Source organism: Rutilus rutilus (genome assembly GCF_951802725.1).
Source record: "Rutilus rutilus genome assembly, chromosome: 4".
In the NCBI taxonomy this organism is placed as follows: Eukaryota; Metazoa; Chordata; class Actinopteri; order Cypriniformes; family Leuciscidae; genus Rutilus; species Rutilus rutilus.
In genome coordinates this window covers 6623744-6647952 of record NC_140212.1, presented here as the reverse complement: position 1 = coordinate 6647952, position 24209 = coordinate 6623744, and the positions used below count along the sequence as shown (strand labels likewise).

Genomic DNA, 24209 nt, shown 5'->3' with positions numbered 1-24209 from the left:
TTTGACCACCCATATTACAGCCTCTGTATTGTTGATGTGCATCACTTTAGGTCAACTTATCTCTTTTTTTTTGGATGTCCTTCTTCCCCTATTCGCTCACCCACACGGCATGAATCTTTGATTTGAGCCACTCCAGGAACGTTGGAGAAACTTTTCTTGTCAGTTAGCCATCACCGAGATTTCCTTTAGAGACGTTTTAATAAATGAGAGTCTTTGGGGATATGTAGGGAAGGAAGGAAAAGGAGAAAGCATGTGTTATCATCTCGTGAATAAGACATAGATTTGCCCGTACTTCTTTGATTTTTACTCTTAAAGTCCACATACTGTCTGTCTCACCCTAATGCTTTAACCTACTTCCAAACCCATTAATTCATGCTTGAATATGTTTTACCAGACTTACTGGAATTTGGGCTCTTTCTCAAGCCTATTAATGAAATATGGTGAATTTATTGCCAAAACCAATGTGGCACGGCCTGTAATCTGTTGTGGCAGATGAAGATTTAGGGAATGCCAGAAAACATGTAATCCCCTCCCAAACTCAACCATATGGTCTTCTGAAGAGCTCAATTCCTCGACCTTCAACCTAATGTTGATAAAGAGAAACATGTTGGGAGAAATTTCCAAGCCACCCCTTTTTTATTATGCTTGCCACAATACGAGCTTTTGTAATTGTCTGCAGTTTATCCAGAACATATTTGTCTGAAAACCCAAATAATTTATTTAATATGTCTGCAGAGATCCCTAAAACAGAGACCAACTTTGAGGAGCGTCTGATTCTGAAGGCTTTCCTCCTGAAGTTCATGAATGCCTATGCACCCATCTTCTATGTGGCCTTCTTCAAAGGGAGGTAGGTGGACAAGTTCAACCCCCAAAAACTGTTAACTGTATGAGAAAGAGAAAAGCACACAAACACGCACATATTTAGCTTCTGGTAAATGTGAAGTCTGAATGCAGCACAAACATCTGGCTTCAAATAAGACAGGCATGTAACCCTTGGCACTTCCTTTCTTGGGGTGAGATATATCCTGTGACCCTTATTCATGGATTTTTTACAGGTTTGCAGGCCGCCCCGGTGACTACGTTTATGTCTTCAATGACTACCGTATGGAAGAGGTGAGTACGGTTTTGCTTTTGTTGCATCCTTGATTAACACTACAACACCATGTTCAATGTGAGGGCTGCACAATTAATCGAAATAAAACATAAATCATGAAACGGCAATTTATCTCCAAATATGCTCCAACCATCTTCCCTTGTAATGAGAAACACTTATAAACCGTTGTCAAAAAAAGTGGTTTAAGGTTTAAAGCTCAGTGGTTTAAGGTTTGAAAATGACGCAAGAAAGACAGCCATAAATAGTAGTATTGTAATTTTAAAGTTGTACTGTAAAATAAAATAATAATAATAATTGTGCAAGTCTGTTCAACATCATGACACTGTAATAACATATTTTACCTTTTCTTCCCAGTGTGCTCCTGGTGGCTGTCTAATTGAACTCTGCATCCAGCTCAGTATCATCATGTTGGGGAAGCAGCTTATTCAAAATAACATCTTTGAGATCGGCATTCCGTAAGTTCCCGCTCCTCTCAGTGGATCTCATTAAATGTGCTCTACCACTAAACAAAATAGCTTTTCTATCTGGAAACTTTAGAAAGATCATTCCTTCAGATAAACAGTAAATACTGCTCCTGCTGAAATGGTTTATAGCTACGGCAAATCCTGAGATTGTAAGGTGATCTTCTCTCAAACTGCCTTCTCCAATTCCTGAATGACTTTATTTTGCTGGGTTTTTTTGTTGCTTTCTTTAATTCCTTTTACTCTCTCTTGGCACACAGGCAAACCTTCTAGCATGCCTGTCCTTGTACTCTAATAAACTGGATTCCTGTCTCATTTCACATGTTTGCACATGTGCCGCACCACGTCATTAATGAACAAGATAACATGCAAATCAGCGTGACTGATATTTAGGTATTAAGTCTGTTCTTGCAGAGCATGTAAACACAGACAGACAAATCATCACAGGTACATTGAGTGTGTGGTATGCATGCAGTAATACTTGTGCATATGGAACGATTGCAAAAATCTGGGACGAGATTTCCCCTGGGTGGCTGAAAGGACCTCTGAGTCGTGGACTTCCATTCTGTGGAAATCCCTTTTTAACCTATTTATCCTCGTCCTTCACAAGTACACCAGCTACAACTTATTCTCTATGTTTATTTTTTCTCTATATCCATTTCATTTCCACACAGATCTCTTTGATGTGTGCAATTCTGAAACATACAGTTTGTTGCGAGTTATCTGATAAACATGAGCACTTTTTTTATTTATGATTCATCGTATGACTTTATCTTGACCTCTATCTCTATTGTCATGCATTTTGGTCAATTTAAATGAACTCACTCAACTCACTCCCATGGCCGAGGTGGCCAGAAACACTCAAGGCACCTGCCTTTTGTTCCTTGCGGCATGCAACCCAAAAACGTCTTCTTTATGAACTACAACAGCAACTCAACGTGAGTTGATTGACAGCTGAGTAGCAAGAGTTCAAATCAGCTCTGTCTTTCTTCTTTCTTGTCTTGTTTGCCCTCACTCTAGTTGTAAACCATGTGTGAACATGTCTTTGGCATGTTCCACAAAATTGTCATTGCAGTTGACCTTTCTATCTTCCTTTTTCACCTCTGAGGTTGTTCAGAGTGCTTAAGTTAATTTAAGAATGCAAATCAAAAAAGCAATATGGCCCATGAGGGGAGAACAATGTCAAACCCATTCTCCCGTGCAGTTCTATAAATACTCGCCTTGGATTTCTTTTTTCGGGGGGAACGCACAGAAGTGGTCTTTGGTGGAAACGTACCATGATGGAGGCCAGGACAACTCGAGATCCCTGACCTACTTAATAGATCTAATCTCCCCACAGACCAATGCCATCCCACAATATTATAATAATGTGCATGCTAAAAACAGAGCCTTGTATGTTTAAAAGGGTGCTTCATCTTTTTTTAGGTCTGTTTTAGTTGACCAGTCGTTTTCCACCAGTAGGGGTTTGCGTGTCATTCTAACACATTCCCAGGTGCAAATTCATTCCAACAGCTAGTAAACGAGAGCTTTATCACGGATGGAGGAAAGCACTTATGATACAAAGGCGAGCATTAAAAAGTAATGTGCTGGAAAAAGCTGTAGTTTTGGAGACTAAATAATGCAGCAGATGCATTTGGAGGGTTTTATTGGGAGTGTTAATAAGCTATAGACGGATGGACCACACGGACCATTTCGTCCACTATATTTGGCCAGTCCAACGTGAGCTGTCATGCTCTCGCACTTGCTCTCCTGATGAGGACTCTCCAAACACGAAGGCTTGAACACAGAGCGATTCCTGTGCACGTCATGTTTGTTTTAATGACTTAAAAATGGGGTCAAAGTATGTTGTGGTTGTGATTGCATGGCGTGTTTGCTGGCGTGCTTTTAGGGCGAAATATATCCTGTTTCATTGAGCTTTTGAATTTTACAACTTGGGTCATTATATCAATTTACCTTGTTTTCAAAACCCACTTATATAAGCAACCTTCTCTTTGCTGAAATCCTAAACTGTTTAATGAGAAGTTTATGAGAGCTTTGCCTTTAAATGTGGAATAGCTCCAAACACTTTGGGAGTTATTTAGGGTCACCACCAACTGATCCCGATTTAGGTCCTGTGATCTCCACTGGCTCTTTTAGGTACTTTCAGGTGTTTTAACAGAAACATGTAGGACCTACAGTCATGCTGTTTGTGTTTTTGGTTTTTAGCATTGAATTGAGAGATTTAATGTGCTAGAACGTTCTGTATTGCTTGACTAATTTGATTTAGAGATTTGCATTCTTTTTGCTTTTATTCTTTTCCATGTAACCAAGCTGGAACAGACAGCCTTGTGTCTGTGTGGTTTGAACAGATGTGTACAATAATGAGATTACCAGAAAGTTATTTTGAGTCTTCTGTGTATGTGTGAATCAAATGAACTGGTCTGTCTGGTTTCATGATTAATTGGTTTATTACCAATTAATCATGAAACATCTGGAAGTTCATTCTCATGCCAGATCACTGAACTGATTCACTCAAAGGAATAGAGAGCAACAGTCGGGTTCTTGAAGTAAAAACCCCATTCATTTTCTCCATAGGGAAACTGACTTTTAACTTATAACCTTTAAAGACAGACCTACTGTGAGCTACAATGTTGTTAATTGATGGCATTTGCTTCTGTTCAAACCATCATCCTGCATTATTTCAACTTATTTTTAAAATAATTGTTTAACAGTGGAATTTGTGGTGACAAACTACATTAGCCATGATGCTCTACAGAAAATTACACCAATCAGAGAGTAGTCACCATCATTCACTCACTTTGAATGATGTACCCGAGTCAATCTCACAATGCTCTCAAAAACACTTAAATATTTGTATATATATATATATTGCTTTTATATATACAATCAACATTTTAAAATGAGTAGTTTTATGTTTTAATTTGATTGTGCTGTTTGCAATGCATCATGGGATTGTAGTTCTTTCTTTCACTAAAGCCGTTAAGTACACAGTCTTGTACCTTTGTATTTTTGTCTGATTTTCAAACACTTTTTTTTTGCTTCAAATCAAAGTTTGTAATGTAATGATTCAGCTTGAAGTTGGTTGGATTGGTCCATGGCTTACAACGCTTTAACAAATACTTTTTAAACATCCCTATGGTAGAAATGAATGCAAAATATACCTCCAGAAGCAATGCCGCTGAAAAAGTGGGCAGGCACTGTTGCACTCTATTTAAATTAAGTTAAAGCTCAGAAGCCACAAGGAAGTTTAATATGATGTTTTAAGAATAGTTTTCTAAAAAATAATTAGTGATGTTTGCCCGTTCTAAGGTGTTCTGTGTTGTATATATATATATATCTGTGTGATATTACATATATATATATAGCCAAAATATAGTTTGTAGCACAAGAAAAGTGCAGTCATTTTGGTTTTGGAAAAAAAACATCCAACTCTTTTTATGAGCAATAATAGTAGTTCAGTAAAAATAAACAAAGCACACATCATGTTGATGAGCCATGTGTTTGCATAAAATTCATATGCAGTTCTTAGAAACAAACCTGATACTTGACTCACTATCAAATCTGGGTCATGTTGGCTGCAAGGTCAAGTTTATAGCAACGGTTTGGGTGTTTACATTCTGTCTCTCTCTTTCTCCCTCTCATATCCCGCTTTAGAAAGCTGAAGAAGCTGTGCCGCACGCTCAAGGATAAGGAGCGGGACCCCAAGGAGATTGTGGAGCAGCCGGGTCGCCGCCAACAATGGCATCTGGACTATGACCTGGAGCCTTTTGACGGACTCACACCTGAATACATGGAGATGAGTGAGTGAAACTCAACTGTGTGTAAAAGCGAAAGTAGAGCGTCCTCAGAGTGAAATGCTGTGAAAAAAACATCTGGTTACTCTAACTTGTCCCCTTCGGCGGGACAGCAGGATTTGTTGTCAGAGGAATGCTTTGGTCTTTGGATTTGACACGCCCCAGAGGTTCAAGAAATATGCTAAAACTCAGTTATTAGAGTTTCTTAACGGTTTAAAGGGTAACAACTATGAATGAGCTTGTGAATTAAACCAATTGCCCCTTACATCTGTGTTTACAACCGGGAAAGGGCCTACATTCGCTAGCATGTGGCTTGCAGTGATACACAACTGAGTGTTTATGTAAGTTGCTGTGACGGCGTCTGCAAAACATCTGAATGCCTAGTAAACAGCAAAGTTAAACATATGAAAACCAATCCAAACTTGAATTACTATTATTCATTCTGCATTTACACAACCTAGTTATGCAGAGAACGTAAGACGCCGACAGATGTTTCCTAACACATTTGCAAACAATAGTTTTATTTCAACGAGCTCTGTATTAAAAAATTTTTTGTTTTCTTTTTCTTTTATGTATTTTGCTATATAAAATTTAATGCAGGTACACAACACTGTCTTCTGTGATAATCTGCCGAGTTTATTATGGTTCCCTATCATGATTGTTGATTGAGTGGTTTGACGTGGGACGGTTTAGTCCCTGGAGTGCCTGCGAGTTGCATAACAGTCTTTCGGCGACATATGCGTGAGAAAACCTGCACCTTAGTCTTTTCTCAAAAATGCATGGATGCTTTAATCCACTGCCAAGTAAAACTTTGTTTTTCATTCAAGGAACACTTATGAGACTCTCTGAATCAAAGAAACGATTGGGGAGAAATTGAAGATGAACTTACGACCCTCAGTAATAACACTGGTGGGAGATCAACACCTACACACTGTAAAAGATATTCTCAGTGAGAGCGGGAGAATGAGACCCAGTCATATGGATGTTTACGTAGGATACCCTCCAGCCTGATCTCTCTCAAACCATTGTTTGGTTGCTGCACAGAAAAAAACCCATGTGTCAATCAAGCCAAAGAAGGAAATGCCGATTCCCACAAGGCTTATGTTCCATGTGTTGTTGATTGACAAATAATCAGCTTGGTGTTTGACACCCATTCTGGTAATGTTAGAAGTTAGAACGATCACGGTGTTCAGTTTTCCTATTTTCATAATTATTTGAGCTATTTGTGAACATATTGTATAAGGATATTTGGTAAGACTTTAGTTTAGGGTGCAATTCTCACTATTAACTAGTTGCTAATTATCATGCATATTACCAGGATATTGGCTGTTTATTAGTGCTTAAAAAGCACATGTTAATGTCTTATTCTGCATGACCATATCCTGTCCAATACCAATAAGCTTAACAACTACCTTACAAACTATTATTAAGCATTAATTAGGAGTTTATTGAGGCAAAAGTCATAGTTAATAGTTAGTTAATAGTGAGAATTCGACAGTTGTATAATTTCAAAGTCTTAATGCCTGGTAACAGATAGCAGTCATGAGAATTGCTCTCTAACGCACATCAATCAAACTCCAGTTTGTAATCCAAATGTCTCCGCATGTAATCTCCATGTTTGTTTGTTTTCCATTCTTCAGTCATTCAGTTTGGATTTGTGTCACTCTTTGTGGCCTCATTCCCGCTGGCTCCGCTTTTCGCCCTCTTAAACAATATCATCGAGATCCGGCTCGACGCCAAGAAGTTCGTCACTGAGCTTCGCAGGCCAGATGCCGTGAGGGCCAAAGATATTGGTGAAAATCTCATATCAATATTTACACCACAACAATTCACTTGCATTCTGAATCAGACTCGCTCCTGGATCTACTAATTAAACCTCTGAATTGAAATGTTTCCTCACAGGTATCTGGTACAACATCTTGAGTGGTTTGGGAAAGTTCTCAGTCATCATCAATGTGAGTTCTCCTATATAACTCTGCTGCTTACAATATGCTAGTCATTTGAATGGAAAGTTTATTATATACAGGGATTCATAAAGACCCCAGGGTTCATCCTTGTTAAAGAGATCCTCTTATTGTTTTCATAAGACTTTGATGAACAAGATTCTTCAGACTTATATGCCTGGGTTCACATTATTCATGGAAGAAATCGATTTATGTCACAATTTATGTTCTAGCATTGCATGGATGTTCTTTCAACCCTACGGTTTCTTTCGTGCATGTCTCTTCAACTCAAAATTGAATAATAAACCCCAAGCAGATTTGTTTTAATAGATGTGATGTTCCCAAAATGAGAAGTAAGCCTTATGGCAAACCTGGTAAAGATCTTTCAGCTTCTCTTTGACCTTTCATTAAGGAAACCATATTTACTCAGCAGCCCAACATCTGATTCAGTCCAGCTGTGCTGTTCTTTTAGAAATCAAGTATTCGTTTAATGTTACAGCTATAAACTGGCTCTTTAATCCAATTAAATGACACCTATTATCAATGATGCCGCTCTGCATGTTTTCCATAGTGGTCTGACTCTGAACATTTAAGTTTGCTGATTTTCAACCCCGTTTGCATTGTTAAAATGTCAGTTGTATGTGCAAATGAACAATGTTTACTCTTTCTCTGTGTTACCCGGACCAATAAATGCCTGTAATTTTGTCAGCAAAAGTCTGCTGGATGATGGAAAACATGTAATTCGGCGGACTATTGACAGCACCAGGGCTTTTGTGAAACCTACAGATTTTACTTCGCCATTTTTGTATGCCCGTCCACAGACAGTCGCCACTGAAGGTTAACAAAACTGTTAAGGGTAGGTTTATCACTGAAAATGATTGTACTTTGTCTACTCTTTAAAATAATATAGCAACAGCCTTCTTACCGGAATGCGATGGTGTTTTGCCTTTGGGGTGTTCCTCTTCTTCCTAATTAACTGACAGAACGGCAGATTCTTTCAGTTTTTTTCCTCTCCGTTTGGCCTAAAACACCGTGTTCATTGTCATCCAGTTTGAAAAGGTTTTTCAGCTTTTCCTCTCCGGGTTTATGATTCTTTGCAGCCTTTAGCCACTGCCTACAACGCGCTGGATAACCCCAAAATAACTCACTGCCACTGAACATTTGAACTCTTGCACCCTGGAGCAATACAAGTCTACACCATTGTGGCTAAAAGTTTGCAAAGAAGTATTTCCTACTCAAGCAATGATTCTCGTCAAGCCTATTCAATAGGAGCAGACTGTTAGTGGCCTTGAATGGCAACATGCCCAGTGCATTATGGGTGTTGAGGTTTTACTATTAGTAAAAGGAAAGACAACAGCCCTATTTCTCTTGTTTCTCCTGTCAATTATTTTCACCTTTCTACCACATAGGCAGCAAAGTTTAATTGAACATTTAACTGAACCCATTTGTCAGCGGTGAATTATGCCTTTAATGATACTTGCTTGTTCACATTCTAATTACATATTCTTACATCATTTCAGGCTTTTGTCATCTCCTTCACATCAGATTTCATCCCTCGCCTGGTCTACCAGTACATATACAGCGAGACAGGGACCATGCACGGCTTCATCAACCACACGCTCTCTTACTTTAATGTCAGCAACTTCAAACCTGGAACTGTGCCTTCCATCTCCAGTCTCGGCAAAGACATTACAGTCTGCAGGTAGGAGTGATGAACTATATTACTATGACCTATGATTAAAAAAATCTAACAATTTATTGAACATCCATTGCCAAGCACAAAGCCATGAACATTATCATCAGCAATAAGAGCAGTTGTAACCAACCTAAACAAGCACTGATTGTTTACATCAAGGTGGTTCTTTGTAGGACAGTACACAGACCGTAAAGAGCCGTAAGACCCCTCATTTGCACCTCTTAAATCGTATATGAAATAAACATGTGTCGAAGCTATAATGGTCTGAACATACTGATCCTCTTGGATGGCGCCTGGGGATATTCTTCATCAAATTTGTCCACACCTTTAGTGCGTGGTTTTTCCATACCTGCAAATGGTTCTTTTACAGACCAGGTTAGTCGTGCTATCCATTTCAGTGTATTTAGTTCAGTGGTAAATTACGAAGAACTGGATCAATCGACTTAATGTGAATAGGGAGTGTAGATCGTCAGTTCTTTTGTAGTTAGCTGAAAGCACAAATATTGAACAAACAGACACGCACACATTCTATGGAAATCTACTGCACTGTCACAGGTTCCTTACAGGCCTGGTAATGAATAGACTTCTGCAGAATTCTCGTTCACATAAACTGCCGCCTTTTGCATGTTTATTTTTTTCACAGATATTATGTTATAGTTTACAATAAGGACTCATTTGTTAACATTAGTTCATGTATGAACAGTGAGCAATATATATATATATTTTTTTTCATTATCTTTTTCAATGTTAGTTAATAAAAATACAATTGTTTGTGTTAGTTTACAATGCATTAACTAATGTTAACAAATACATCTTTTAATTTTAAAAATGTATTAGCAAACATTGAAATTACCATTAAGACTAATAAATAGAAGTATTGTTCATTGTTAGTTCATGGGTAACTAATGTTACCAGATATAGCTACAACTACTAATACATTTTACAATAATCTGTTCCACAGAATTCTGCAGATTTTCCTCCACTGTCAGAGCAGAAAATGTGGAAAATCATGCACAGATTCCGCGTGGGCCTAAATAGTTTTGTAAACTATCTTAATGCGAAAAAACAATAATAATTCTAACGAAGCAGTGCTGTTTGCTTGTGTTGATAATGATAGTAATTCTGTTCATCGTTTCTCTGGAAAGAATTTTCTCTTGTTAAGATCATGAAAACAAACTTCTTTAACCCTCACGCCCAAATCACAGCAGGCAGCGGAATGGAAGAAAGAGAGACGGAGAGAAACTTCTGGATGGGACTCCATCACCCTGACGTGTGAGATCTCACCACTGCTTTGATTATCTCGGGCGGCCTTCACAACACAGATCAGAAGCATGTCAAGAAAAGTGCTTTTATCAGAACCTGTCTGCTTTTTCTGCTCCAAGCAGTTGAGAACGAGATTACGCTCGTTTGTTGGTGGACGTCAGCTACTCGGACCAAAGAGAAGTGGCAATCTGATGTCTGGGTTCCTTTGACCCTCCGTCTGTTTGTTAAGAGGACAGATAGATGGAGAGGGAGCAAGAGAGCAAGCTTGTCAGTGTTCTAAAATAGGGTTGGGGAACAAATCAAGCCCATGTTTTTACTGCACCATATTTGCCCTTTCTGGACCAGTATAACCAAACAAGGACTTCACCCCAGAGATCGTGTCTTTAGATGAAGCTATCTGACTGTCTGAGGAAATCAAAACCATGCAGTCTAACACATTCCACGTAGATTACTGTATATGGCCATGAAAGCAACGTCTTTAGTACGTTATTAAAGACTCAGAGTTTACTTTTCATAATTCAGTAGAGGAAATCAAAACATTTGGGAGCAGCCTGGTCTAATGAATAAGGCCAACTCAGTCTGATCCTGAACAGATAATCAAAATATGACCAAGAACGTCTCCTCGTACTACAACTATATGGTTTTAAACGATTTAAAAGTAACAGTTGCCAGTGTATCCCAAAGAGGAAACAAATCCACTTACACAATTAAATAGTTAAGGATGCAGTTCCTTCTTTTGCACTTTTGATCTTCATCATAATTAATACTGCTGTTGTGTTGTTTTGCCCTTTGTAGCCTTCTAGAAGCATGTGTTGAGCATGTGTTTTACATTTTCTGTTTCTTTTTATTGCAAACCTCGCTGGAGATGAATTAGCCTAGAATGACTCGGGATGCCTGTTCTTTTCATTTCAGATACAAGGACTACAGAGAACCGCCATGGTCGACAGAGGCGTACCAGTTCTCTAAACAGTACTGGTCGGTTCTAGCCGCTCGGTTAGGTTTCGTTATATTGTTTCAGGTACAAACTACTATTTTACCATTACGCCCAAATCTGCGTGCTCTTAACATTCAACAGTTTGACCAAGTGAATGCCAGAAAATCCAGAGTAAATTGACTATGAATGGAGGAACGTAAATGTAAAAGCCACACGACAGCTACCTCAGCAATATGAGAGGTTCAACCACATATAAATGATGCAGCCTTTGCACGTTAGGAAAAATGGTCTATACTTTATGGTGGTCAGAATAAGTGCTGTAACTCATTAGAAATGTCCTGCTGTCAGCATTTGTGGGTGGAAACTAATTTTATTGAAATGCAATTAAACAGTAAACCAAACAGTTAAAGGAATAGTTCAGTCCAAAATTAAATGTCATTCAACTTCAGTGTTGTTTCGAAGTGCATAGTGACCAAGGCTGTGATGAAGCTGCTAAAGGGGCTAGAAAAGGTGGAAGATTTTTTAAATAAATAACAACTTAAATTCAGTATTTTCCTCACTCAAAGCTTTAATATGACTTCAAAATGTCAAATTAATATTTGTATTCAGCAAGGATGCATTCATTTGATTAAGATTTCTGTTAAAAACTTCACACAAGAATCCTGAAAAAAAGGGTTTCCGCAAACATATTAAGCTGTGCAACTGTTTGCAACATTGATAATAATAATAAATGTTTCTTGATCAGCAAATCAGCATATTAGACTGATTTCTGAAGGATCATGTGACACTGAAGACTGGAGTAATAATGCTGAAAATTCAGCTTTGCCTCACAACAGGAATAAATGATGTTTAAAAATATATCCAATTTTTTAAATAATATTTCACAATGTTACTGTTTTTAATGTATTTTTTATCAAATGCACCCTTGTTAAGCAGAAACTTTTTCTTTCAAAAACACGTAAAATCTTTCAGAGCCCAGACTTTTGAATGGAAATGTATATATAAACTGCAAATGAGATTGCTTTTTCTTCATGACTATAAAAGCCTCAAGATCACAAACTCAATGTATAGACATCACTGGCAGAGTGCCAATACCTAAAACGCTGTCTGGTGTGGAAAAGATCCTCCATCTATTGAACAGAAAGATATATCTTTTCTTCACAGCCGCTGATGTGTATCATCTCCTGTTCCCCACCCGTGAACGAATATATAAACTTACGTGTTCTTCCACTCCTCCAGAACCTGGTGATAACCATGAGCATGCTGGTGGCCTGGGTCATCCCGGACGTGCCCAAAAACATCAGCGAGCAGCTGAAGAAGGAGAAGACTCTTCTGGTGGACGTCTTCCTAAACGAGGAAAAGGAGAAGTTGCAGCTGATCCAGAGCCTGTTCTCTAAAGATCTGTCCAAAGACCAGCAGGATGAGGTGCAGGTGTCGGATCAGACCTCGCTGCCCCTTCAGGAAACCCACCCTGGACCGGTCCTTTCCGCCCCGTCCCCGGGTTCCACAGCTCCCCGCACCCGGCCCAGAGCTGCAAGCTTCAGCCAATTCACCCGCCAGATGTCCATGTCTCCCCGCAGCGACATCACCCAGCACACGGCCGTGTGAAGGAGGTCGGGCGAGAGAAGATGAGTCTACCGGTGGAGCGTGTTTAACAGTGCCTGAGCGCTAAGTTTTGAGGATTTGCCGAAGTTTGAGGCTCTGTGTGGGGAGTTTTGGGAATCAGGTGTTGTCACTCCTTTTGGTCTCTGAACTGTATGTCTGAATGCCTGTTTTTAAACCCTCAGATGTTCCTAGTGTTTTCAGGGACATCTGACACACAAACTTGAGCTTCAATAGGACCGCTTGCAGATGCAGTCATTTCATATGCATTGGCGTTCGCCGAGCACAGGAACACGAGCGGGTCTCTTGGAATGTTTTTCTCCTTGATCTGTTCTTGAACGAGGATGTTTGTCGGTACAAACTCATAAAGAGCAGCACACATTTGGTGACGTTGCGTAATCTGTACATGCTGTCCAAATGCAAATCGCTTTGCACATTGTCCACGAGATGTAGCATATAACGGCAAATAATAACCCTTCATTTTCTCAGGTAACAGCGTCACTGTAGGCTGTATTTGTTCTCATCAATATGACCATTGTTGGGTTAATAAAGACTATGATGCGTGTTAGTAAGGTAAGATGCAACGAACACAATTACGATGTGGTACTGCGACGTATTCTGTGAAATGTGTGGCGTTTTGTCTTTTTAACGTCCCAGCCCTCTCGTAATGTAACACATTAAGGCAATATGTAATTAAACTCAAGTTTGTCAATCCATATATTTATGCTATGCCTTCTTCTGATAAAGTGCAGGGCTGTAGATTGGGATCACACAGCATTCGCTGTATTAATGATTGTGGAGCAGCTGGTCTTTTTGTGCCATGTCATCTGTAATCCTCCCATGAATTTGCCGTCACCGATGTGGGAAGGTTGAAGGGGGGTTACTGTCATCCAGGGAGGAAACATGGATGGATGTTGTGTGCCAACATCTGGCCATCAAGTCATCATTCACAATGCCTCATAGGACTTAATACTCATGCAAGAAGAATAAATATTTAATCCCAATTATGCGCTAGTGGATTTTCTTTCTCGCCCTCAAGGCATTGTGCTACGAGTCCCGCAGGGTCAATTCACTTGTGGTCCTGACTGTTGTTTGTTGTAATACCCTGATGATTGGCACACATGCTTAACAAAGCTATCTTTACCCAGTAGACACTGCTTCTCTATTCTCTTTTTCAGATTTACCAGGGCAGGATTTTGATCTTTTTGTGTTTTCACCTCAGAGCCACATTTGATTTATCCCTGGGGTCTGGACTTTACAATTCAAGAGGATTAAGATCTTGGCATTCACCATGAAGTCTATCCTATGTGCTTTATAGTTTCATGACAAAACCAGGCTGAAAAATACACATAAATATTTGTATTTCCCACAGATTAAAAAGCATGAGATGTGAGAAAAAGTTAAGCAGCTCAAGTCCAGAGGACTGCTGCCATGCAACTTACCAACTCATTTGACGGGCATCTAAGGTTGAGGCGTGTTTTACCCCCTTCGGCCTCTACTGGTTGCTATGTAGATATGAAAGTTGGACTGACTGATATGGCGGTCAGATTATGATTATGACACGTGAAAAAAGCTAAATAAGTTCATTAAGCGATGCAATGTTTGAAATACTTTTTTTGTAATAAGAAATTATTACTGTTACAAGTGTCAAATTAAAAGTTTTTATGAGTAAGTGTACATGACTTTAAACATACATAAACATATATGAGTCAAAATTTGCCAAGGGGTAATTAAATGTAACAAATCATGTCATAAAAATCACACTATTTATAATATATAAAATTACATCAGCATATGAGAGTGAAATTGGGGGGACTCATAATCACTCATTTAACAGTTCATCTATTACAAAAAGATCAGTCAAGAATAGAAAATTATTGAAAACATCCGGTAATGTGGGTTTTTTATGCTATTTTATGACTCACTGGACCTCTGCTTCGCGTAAATACTACAGTGTACTGTGCATGTTATTTTTTGACAGACATCCATGTTGTGATATATTTAAATGATGTGGATTTGAAAACAGATGGATCCTAAGGTAATAATTATTTATTTCTTAGCTGGCAAGTATTCAGTGAAGTGATTGATGTCCATGAGTGTGTTATGTCCATGTTTTTAGTTAATATTCCAACCGACAGTCAGCCTAAGTTTTTGACAGACGTGATAATCTGCGTAAGGGGTGATCAAACTATGTTTGATTTTTTGGGTAATTATAAAACATTTTAAATTCTTTTTACACAGTTCATTATACTTATTTTATAGAATTATTTTGTTACTCAGAGACTGACATGTTCAGCTGTCGGTAATTTGTTGACTTTTGAAAATCAAGTTAATTTTTCACAAGGAAAGGAGTGTTTTGATGAACAAAGTTGATTTTATTGCCTCTTATAACAAAGCTAATAAAATTCAGATTTTAATAGTGAAAATCACTTTTTAAAACGGTTGCTCCATTATTACCCCTCAGTAGATTTTGACTCATATTGAAAGGTACAATTAATTTCTTTATTATGAGTAATATAATATGTAATTTCTATATTTTTTGAATATTACTTGCACACTGTAATACTTTTTAAAGGACTGAGATATTTTGCAAATGTTTTATACTTCCTAAAATGGAATCATAACAATAAACATATATTACGGTGAATATTTAAGGCAAACACTATTTAACAAAAGCTTTAAACCCACATCCATTGTCTCTACCAATATCTTTAAATCTGCAGTCAGTGTTGATGCAATACTCTTGGCTTCATTAAACAAAAAAGATGACGATAACTCTTTCAAAATAAATTAAAATCTTGATGAAAAATCAGATTGGAAGTTCTTAAGGTTTTAAGGTTTAATAAGGGTTTTCAAGTGTCCTCGCGTGTACTCTTGCACAATCACAATTCAACTTGCTGCTCGTTGCCGTCTGGAAGTATCTTGTTGGTACGTAATCTTCTCCAAAGCCTTTATTCATCACACACAGCAGTGATACAAGAGCAGGGACAGATTTACCTGGCAATTAGGATTGGTTCTTACTGATTCTACTATCTTGGTTATGCATTACATCCGCCTACACAGGGTAGTATGAGCTGGTATTAGTTACATCAGTGATATTGTGGTTGTGATTGACTGCGGCGTATTCTCGCTCTAGTTGAAGACACACAATGCTGTGCTGGTGCGTGGTATTGTGATGTCAGAGACTGGTTTCTGAATTAAACATCGGCACATGGGGATGAGAAAGGAACCTGGAATAAGATCTGTGACAAACCTGAATCTCTCTCTCCCACAGGGCGTTCCTTCCTAGGGTGAGATGACGCACGGGGTGGTCACTTAAAATGCTGGAGTCAATGCATTGTTAATGTGAGGAGGATTTTTGATTAGCCTAACCGAAGCACAGCATCACTAAACTATCAGAGGACACCTGCAGAGTTTCACAATTCCCAGGCTGCTTGCGTGTTTTGAGCTAATTATTCTTTGCATGCACATTTCCACTGTTAAGATATTGTGTTTTCTTGTAGGCTACTACAAGTCATACAACTTTTTTTGCTCAATGCACGTTTCGAGACGTTAGATTTAGATTCTTTATATAACACTGTGTCTAAAGACAGAAGAGAGGCACTGGGGGTTGCATTCAGGTTCACTTCTTTTAAATGGCCTAAAGCACTGGCTTTTATCTGGAGTCGTTACACACCAGGCTTTCACATGGTTTCAGGTGTTAGCTACACTTGAAGGTTGCACCATTGTGCATTTCCACGGAAGCTCTGCCAATGGCACATTCCATAGTCAACTAGACTAAACCTTCAGATGACCTGATTTGTGAGTGATAGCCATTCATTTCCTGTATCTTTCTTCTTTTCCCTGTCTTAGGGCATTGTGTTTGGAATGGAATACTAGCTTAATATTACTAGCTTACTAAATATTATAAGTGCACTGCCTACGATTTTTCTAAACTTGACAAAATGCAACTATAAACAGTGGAACGTTGTTGTCACATGACCTGATTGATTATGTTGCATGTGATCCATACGTGATCTATATACGTTTTTATTATATTGGGCAGATCAGATAATAACCCCTTTCACACAGCAATCCTGGTAAATTACTATAATATTACCTGAATGATTTTTCCGGTAAATACACAAATGCACTGTTCTCACAAGCAATGCCGGACCGTATTTTTCCCCGGTACCATTCACACATCACCAGTACCTGCACCGTTTTCTTCATCCACCTGAATAAGGAGAAGAGCTTTAGTTTTATTTTTGTTCCTTTTTTATTTTATTTTTTACTTCTGAGTGACAGACGTGAGGGGAGGATCACACAGAATGCGGTTTTGCTCTTAAAAAAACGAGGCGCATAATAGTTATGACTGGCTCAAAGCAAACTTCTTAGGTCAGCTAGTCCTGACCTACGTGCTCATATACTGGTAATCTTCATTCTTTGTTCACACATAGCATCATACCGGTATTTTACTGATAATGTTACAACTTCTCATACCAGGAAATTGCCAGAACAGATGACAGTTGAAAAGTTCCTGTTCACACATGATCTCATTACAGTAATTTAGCGGTAATTTAGCTACCAGTAAAGACTGTGTGAAGGGGGCTAACGATTGTTACTACTTCCAGTTCATTCCCACAATGCAATACATCAATGCACTTTAATTTCCAGGAAGGTCAAGATGCAGTTTGGGATGCAGTTCTACATATTTTGCAAATGTATAGGTCTGCAGGTATTTCATGCGTACTGAAAACTCGCACAGTACGTACCAGAGATAGAGAATGTTAGTATGCTATTTTGAACTTCTATTCTAGTGCTCTGCTTTGACCATGTAGATTTATGAGAAAGAAGGGCCATGGCCTAGAAATGCTCAAAATGAGAAAATAACTTTTGAATGACCCAAAATGGCTTAGAAACATTTAATGTGCTAAATGGAGTCTAGAGGGGTGTAAGGGTGGTAAAGCTGGCAGGGAAAATTACTGTTTCATTTAAGATGGAATGCTTCAGTATGGTGGGATGAACTGCCCAGCCCTAGAACTATTTGCTGGAACGCTTGTTTTAGAAAAGACTCTAGCGTGTCGTAAGGTAGCATTTCACTGAAATGTGTCCCGCAGTGCACATTAAGGGTGTAGAATAAATCAGAGCTGTACAGCCCAGCTGCACTATAGTGAGTCTGTCATGAAATAAACACAACAGAGCACATGGAGGTGATGTAGAGCTGCAGCGTGCAGAAAGGAATTCTGGGATTTGAGGATGTGTGACACTAGAGACTGTAGCATTTTCCTGGCCCTCAGGGGTCAGACATGCTGTAACATGATCCTGCTGTGTTCTTCTCCCTTAATGCTAGACCTGTACCACTGGAACCACCTGTTTCTTTCTCTTCCATCCTTTCTTTATGCATTCTCTATTCTCATCCATCTCCATCACCACCTTTTGTGCTGGAGATCCCCAAAGATGCATAAAAGACTCTGAAAGACATGAGAATTAATTGCTTCTTGTTCTCTTTTGAATCTGAGCTCCTCTGTTTGTCTTTACCTCAGGTCTCCCTCCTCACCGCAGAGTCATGCGATTTATTGTCCATTTATACTCATCTGCTGCAATATTACAGTGAAACATCTGACATGTGACGCACATTACGCCGGTAGCTGTGATTTATTTGCCACACAGTCAGCCAGCTTGCTATTGAATCATTTTGAACATCAAATAAGCCATAACTCACTCGGTTAGCGTCTTTGAGTTTATATAAGAGGTAGAGCTATGATTTCTTAAGTTACATGATTTTCTGCTTATGGTTTAAACAGTCTAATATTAACACATCTTCAGAAGTTATGCTACCGCTACACACCTGTAATACATCATATAAAGCTTTGTTAGCAGTTTAAGTATTTGAATGATTTGGAGTTTTACCATTTAATAGTAAACACAGTTACAGTCTCATGAGAAGGTGCTTGACGGTCTCGTTTGCAGAACCTGGATCTAGACCCAAATCCTGAAGCACAACTTGCTTCTGAAAGTCCTGGAAATTAAAAGTGAGATGCATTAATATCTGAGATGATATATGAAGATACATTGTAGGTGAACTTCCTGAACTTTTACGGACCATTTTGTCCTTTTGACATGGTGTTTTTTTTAAACATGAAATTTGAATAATATGTTATGACATTTTTATGTGCATTTTTTGGTGTCTGTAGATGTAATCTGTGCCTGTCTATTGCTGCGAGTCAGGTATGGTATTGGTTAGCATATTTTGCATTAGATACGTTCAACATCTGGTCACATTCAGTCATACTGCTTTTGGGCCTCACATCTGTACCTGGGAATAGTACTAGTGTTTATGTGTGTGTGTTGGTCTGTCTGTATGTGTGTCCGGACAAACCTCACCCTAAATTCTCGTAGTCGGTCCAGTTTTGCACGGATGGTCTTACGTTGGACAGTCAGCTCGGCCACATGACTTTTCCACTGCTCTTCTTTCTCCTTTCACAGACACAAATACACAACATGTTCATAGTTCTAGAGAGAGTCAGAAATTGTGAAGACAGGATTCTAATACTGGGTTTATTGAGGGGCATGCAGCTTTGTAATAATATTAGGCTGTTGTTATGAAACCATTAATTTTGAAAATAGCATTAAGGGTCTATATTTATGTTGCAGTTTCCTTTTAAACTCTTCAGTCCTCTTATAATGTTAGTCAAGGATTCTTTTACCAAATTTAGCCTTACGTAACATTTTCCATCCTCTTTGTTTCTTAGAAATAAACTGCTTGTTTGTCCTATTATACAGTAGTGGACAAAAGTGATGTCTGGAGGGCATGTTTGTTTTTAATGACCCTACATGTTCGAGTAAACATCAAAATATGAGATAAATATATATTAAATATGAGGGAAGAACAAAACATGAAACTTGGTCAAGGTATTTATCTGACAACTATAGCATGTATCCAAAAAATGCATTGAAAAAGCAAAAAGTTATGTTGTTGACTACAACACAATCAGTTGTTAATATTTCATTGGTATGTTCAAACTTTTTTTGTATGACCGCCCGGTAATAATTGCCTGCACAATTTGTCATGTTTCATTGCGTTATCAAATAAAACAATTGACTCCAGTCCAAGCACAACGACGCAATATGCTTACAAAATATTTAACAAATTCTTAATAGTATTCGAACAAAGGGTGAAGATGTCAATTTTCTAAAGGCGAACATCACTTTTGGCCACTACTTTACTTTTAAGAATATATTTAAATGACCTCTGTTATGATTGGATAATCTCTCCGCATGTTAATACTTTAATCGTAATCAGAATGTTCCAAGTTGCTTGATACTGATTAGGCATTAAAATGTTAATCTGACTTGTTATATGTTAGTGTGCACATGGTTTCCATAAATGACTATAGTGACAATGACTATGTAGATCTCAAAGTAGAACACTGGTTCGATCTTCAGCAGAAATTACACAGCCATTTATTTCCAAACTGTCTAATGTTATTTCAAGCTTCTTATGGCTTAGAAGCAAGCCTGTGTCTGAGGGCTGATGCAGTGAGGTAGAACCTGATGTAGGGCTGCAGGAATGAGGATAGGCTTGACCTTTGACCTATGTAGGCTTCAGCCAGATCTTCTGAGGGTGCTACTTCCCGTCTCTAATGTGATACTATAAGCCAGGCAGTAAATGTAGCTGTGCTCGGCATGTGGAAGACGTTGAAACGCATCGCCTTCTATTCAAACTAATAAGAGAAAAAACAGGCTGTAACACCTCTTCCCTCAGAGGATTGAAACAGTCACAGGCTGTTCTCTACTAGCAACACACACTCACAAACGCACGGAGGGTGGGGTTATCCGATGGGATCTGAGGTTTGGGGGATGTAGGTTATGAATGACAACAGGATCAAATAGTACGCACATGGGAAACAAAAGTAAGTACTTCTTCCCTGACCCTTCTGTACATTAATCAGAGGACGGACACGCTGCAAACCTGAAAGCTCGCCGGGAGACTCTGAGCAGCTGGAGAGGAAGGAAGTGAGAGCGGTGGACTGTCTGTTTGTAGCCTTTAGATATTAGAAAGGCAGAACTCAAGGCTATTCCACCGACTTGACTGAGAGAGTCCCATTGGGGTTTCTTCTTAAGCGAGCGTGGAGTTAAAAAAGGCGTTGCAGGAATTCCTCAAGCTGTTGAATTTATGACAACGGCCAAGTGGACAACAACAATATGACTGTCCTTCAGTGACCTCACACTTGGCTGTTAGACTTGGACGCAGACCATGTGCAGCTGGGGGCTTCATCAACTTACACAAACAGTCCCTGAGCGTCCTGCACAACAGCTACACGGTAGCATGAGCTTTCCACCGTTGTATCTTGCATGCACAGTTTTAGTTTCATGCCCAAAAACATTTCATAGTTCTCTCACTGATTGTTACACACGCTGCATGTAAAATCACAAGCTTGGGGTGCATAGTTTATCATCATTTCTTAAAGGGTAATAGACCCTTTTCACACAGTTATATTTTCATTTTTTTTAAATGTACATTTATAACACATGTATTAGTGTATTAGTTAACGCTGCCATATTAGTGTTGCTAATACAACAGCTGACATCTTTCTCTCTTCTGGCCAATGTAAAAAAATTCCAAATATTTTATAGAAATGCTATTGTAGCTTCTTTCTTTCGCTATTGGCAAATGGGAATACAAACATTTTTTGTAGTTTGTTTCCGATCATCACTATATGTTTATGACTTATGATGACTTAGATGACTTCCAGGCAGAAGTTTCAAGTTTTTTTTAAAATATTCATTTTGATGTTTACTGTACATTTATTCATTTAGCATACAAGTTAAATCCAAAGCGATTTTGCAATTTGTTATAAGAACATTAATATTTGCAGTGACTAATTCCAAGTATAAGCTTTGTTTATGATTTAAATTTTAAATTTGAGTCACATACAGTATAGAGGCCAAAAGTGTGTCCGTCCTAGGAAAATTGACTTCTTCACTCTGTATTTAAATATTACTAAAATGTGTTAAAAAGTTGTGCTTTTGTTTTGCATAGTAAAATAAAACCCTTAGCTGTAGTTTGACTTTTTTGCCAAGTCATTTTGTCAGATAAATACCTTAACAAAGTTTAGTGTATTGTTCTATTGTTCATATTTAAAAATATATATCTCATATTTTGATGGTTTAATCCTTAAAAGCAAATATTCCCTCCAGACATCACTTTAGCACACTATTAGTAGCATGCAAAGTAGATATTGACACGCAAAGCTGTATACTTTGCTTTGTGTTTCTGTCTGAAATAATCAGTATTAGTTTTGGATGGACAACAATTGGACACTTTTCACAGATTTCTCCCAGTGTTTTCAGTTTAAATGTTCCTGGAGTCTGACGCCAAGTTTTTTTTTTTTTTTTTTGCATGTATTTACAACCATCTATTTACCCCGCTCCTAAATTCTAGATAAAAACAAAGCATACTGTAGTTGATTTTTTTGACATGCCAGTCAGAAGGTTATCAGCCAGAAAAAGCTGATTAAAGCAGACCAGACTTCACTCCACCTGCGCAGACTACCAAAGTCCTGTTTTTTTAAATACTTTTATAGCAGAAATGATTGCATTAGTGTGTTTACCTGGGCAACCTGGCCTTACAATACAGAGGTCACTGCATGTGCAGCCAAAGTTAGCAACAATGCAGACGTAATGCAATCAAGCACAATTAGCCTGACAATGTAAGTCTGCCGAAGCAGGTCTGTCATCTCTGGACAGACTCAGGCTGCGGACGGTGGAGACAGATATAATCAGTGTTATCACTGCAGACGGCAGTGCGGTGACTCTTTGACATGGGTCAACATACCTTCTGCCGTTCCTCTATCTCACGTTGCTTTTCTTGTTCCAGATGCTCTCTCTCCAGTCGACGGCGGATCTAGCAGAACAGAGAATAACGTAAGCATCGACGTGTTCATAAACAGACTTTGAGTGAAGTTAACAAGAAAACAAGTTGATGTTTACCCTATCTTCTTGCTTTTCCGGACACTCACTCTCCTGACATGTGCTCTCCGGACTCTTATCCGGCTTCCCAAGACTGTTTAAAAAAGTGTAGTCTTCCTCCTTACATAGATCTCGCATGCACTGAGTGGATAGCGAAAAAATGCACATGATGAGATAATTTATTTATTTATTTATGTTTTTATGTTAGAAATGCCCAGCTGGTCACAGGCTAAATTTGCAGTCAAAGCAGTTTTTTTGCAAGTCTTTTTTAAATGAATCCAATCTCACAGACTAAACATGCATGGAAAAGTTGCAATAGAAACATGAAAACCTTAGACATGGGAATTTGAGAAAATCTGTTCGCATGAGCCATCCTAAAAAAACAAAAACAAAGTAGAAAAGCCAAGTTTTTTACAGTCACACAGTTTTTTTGTTAATTAAAGTTAATTTTCACTGTGTCTTAAACACAACTACAGCACATACATATAGAATATCTCCTGTCTCCATTCATATAACTGCATAATTTTTGTCAAATTCAATCAGATGAGAATATCTCGGCCAGCTCACCTGGACTGGAGTTGTCTCTTTGCGCACTCCTTTCGTTTGCTTTCGTCTCCTTTTGTAAACCTCATACAAATGGTAATATACTGTGACGACGTGCAAAAGACATCATAGTTATTTCTGCACAAGGCTGCTAAAAAAACCACTGTGGTGCTAATAAAACTTCCTTTCACTTTTGATTAATTGAATTGCCTCATGTCAATATGTGCTTTCCTTCGCACTTCTGAACGAGATTTCTGTTCGGACAGATCGACAGTCAGGCTTCCCTGTCTCAGACCGTAATGTAGAAACCATAAGCCTGATCACAGGTCAGTAATGAACAGCACCTTCTAACAAATGCAATCAGCCTGCAGAAAAACACAAGAGGTCAGAGCTGTTTTCAGTGATGTCATTGGATCTTCTGGAATGCATATAGGCTTCAAAACATGGTTTGATGGAAATGTGTTTGCGTGACACAGAGAGGCACTTTAGCAGAACCAAGAATGTAGATCATATGATGAATTTGTCTGGAAAAAAAAATGTATAGGTTGTAGATTTTGACCAGAGGAAAGGTATTTGGATTGTTTTACTACTTTTAACCGCTACAGCTTTCAGAGGCGCCGTGGTTTAGGTGTGAAGGTCAAGGGTTGAAACATCACTCTGACAACACTTTTTGACAACACAAGTTATTGCCAGTGTGTTTATTAATTTAAACACTTCTAAAAAGTATTTTGGACCCCACTGACGTTCATTGTATATGGACAAAAACAGTTCAAACGTCTACTTTTATATTCTACGGAAGTCTGAGGGTAAGAATTGTATGATTTTTGTGTGAACTATGCCTTGAATTCACACTTAAAAATGTATGAATGTTATTTGCATTTGAAAATAATAAAAAATAAATGGCA

General features: G+C 38.5%; 2 protein-coding genes across 3 annotated transcripts in view; one reads left to right on the top strand and one right to left on the bottom strand.

Annotated features, from left to right (window-relative positions):
• ano2b (anoctamin 2b) overlaps positions 1–13812 on the top strand; it is a 35421-nt gene extending 21609 nt beyond the window's left edge. The window contains exons 19-27 of one of the 2 annotated variants that reach the window (XM_084407475.1): positions 736–847; positions 1056–1113; positions 1469–1569; positions 5230–5375; positions 7010–7162; positions 7272–7324; positions 8833–9014; positions 11184–11289; positions 12445–13812. In XM_084407475.1, coding sequence (XP_084263601.1) covers positions 736–847; positions 1056–1113; positions 1469–1569; positions 5230–5375; positions 7010–7162; positions 7272–7324; positions 8833–9014; positions 11184–11289; positions 12445–12813 — 1280 coding nt within the window. In that variant the 3' untranslated portion in view covers positions 12814–13812. The remainder of the gene's footprint in view (positions 1–735; positions 848–1055; positions 1114–1468; positions 1570–5229; positions 5376–7009; positions 7163–7271; positions 7325–8832; positions 9015–11183; positions 11290–12444) is intronic. The other variant, XM_084407476.1, reaches the window with a different exon arrangement.
• A 3267-nt stretch (positions 13813–17079) lies between these two features.
• Positions 17080–23622, bottom strand: LOC311289527 (uncharacterized protein). Its single transcript, XM_084407602.1, has 6 exons — positions 23329–23622; positions 23093–23135; positions 22783–22902; positions 22628–22696; positions 19174–19266; positions 17080–18808 (listed from the first exon to the last, which is right to left on the bottom strand). Exons 1-6 carry the CDS (start codon positions 23391–23393, stop codon positions 18719–18721), a joined length of 480 nt encoding a protein of 159 aa, XP_084263728.1. The 5' UTR covers positions 23394–23622; the 3' UTR covers positions 17080–18718.
• Positions 23623–24209: the final 587 nt, after the last annotated feature.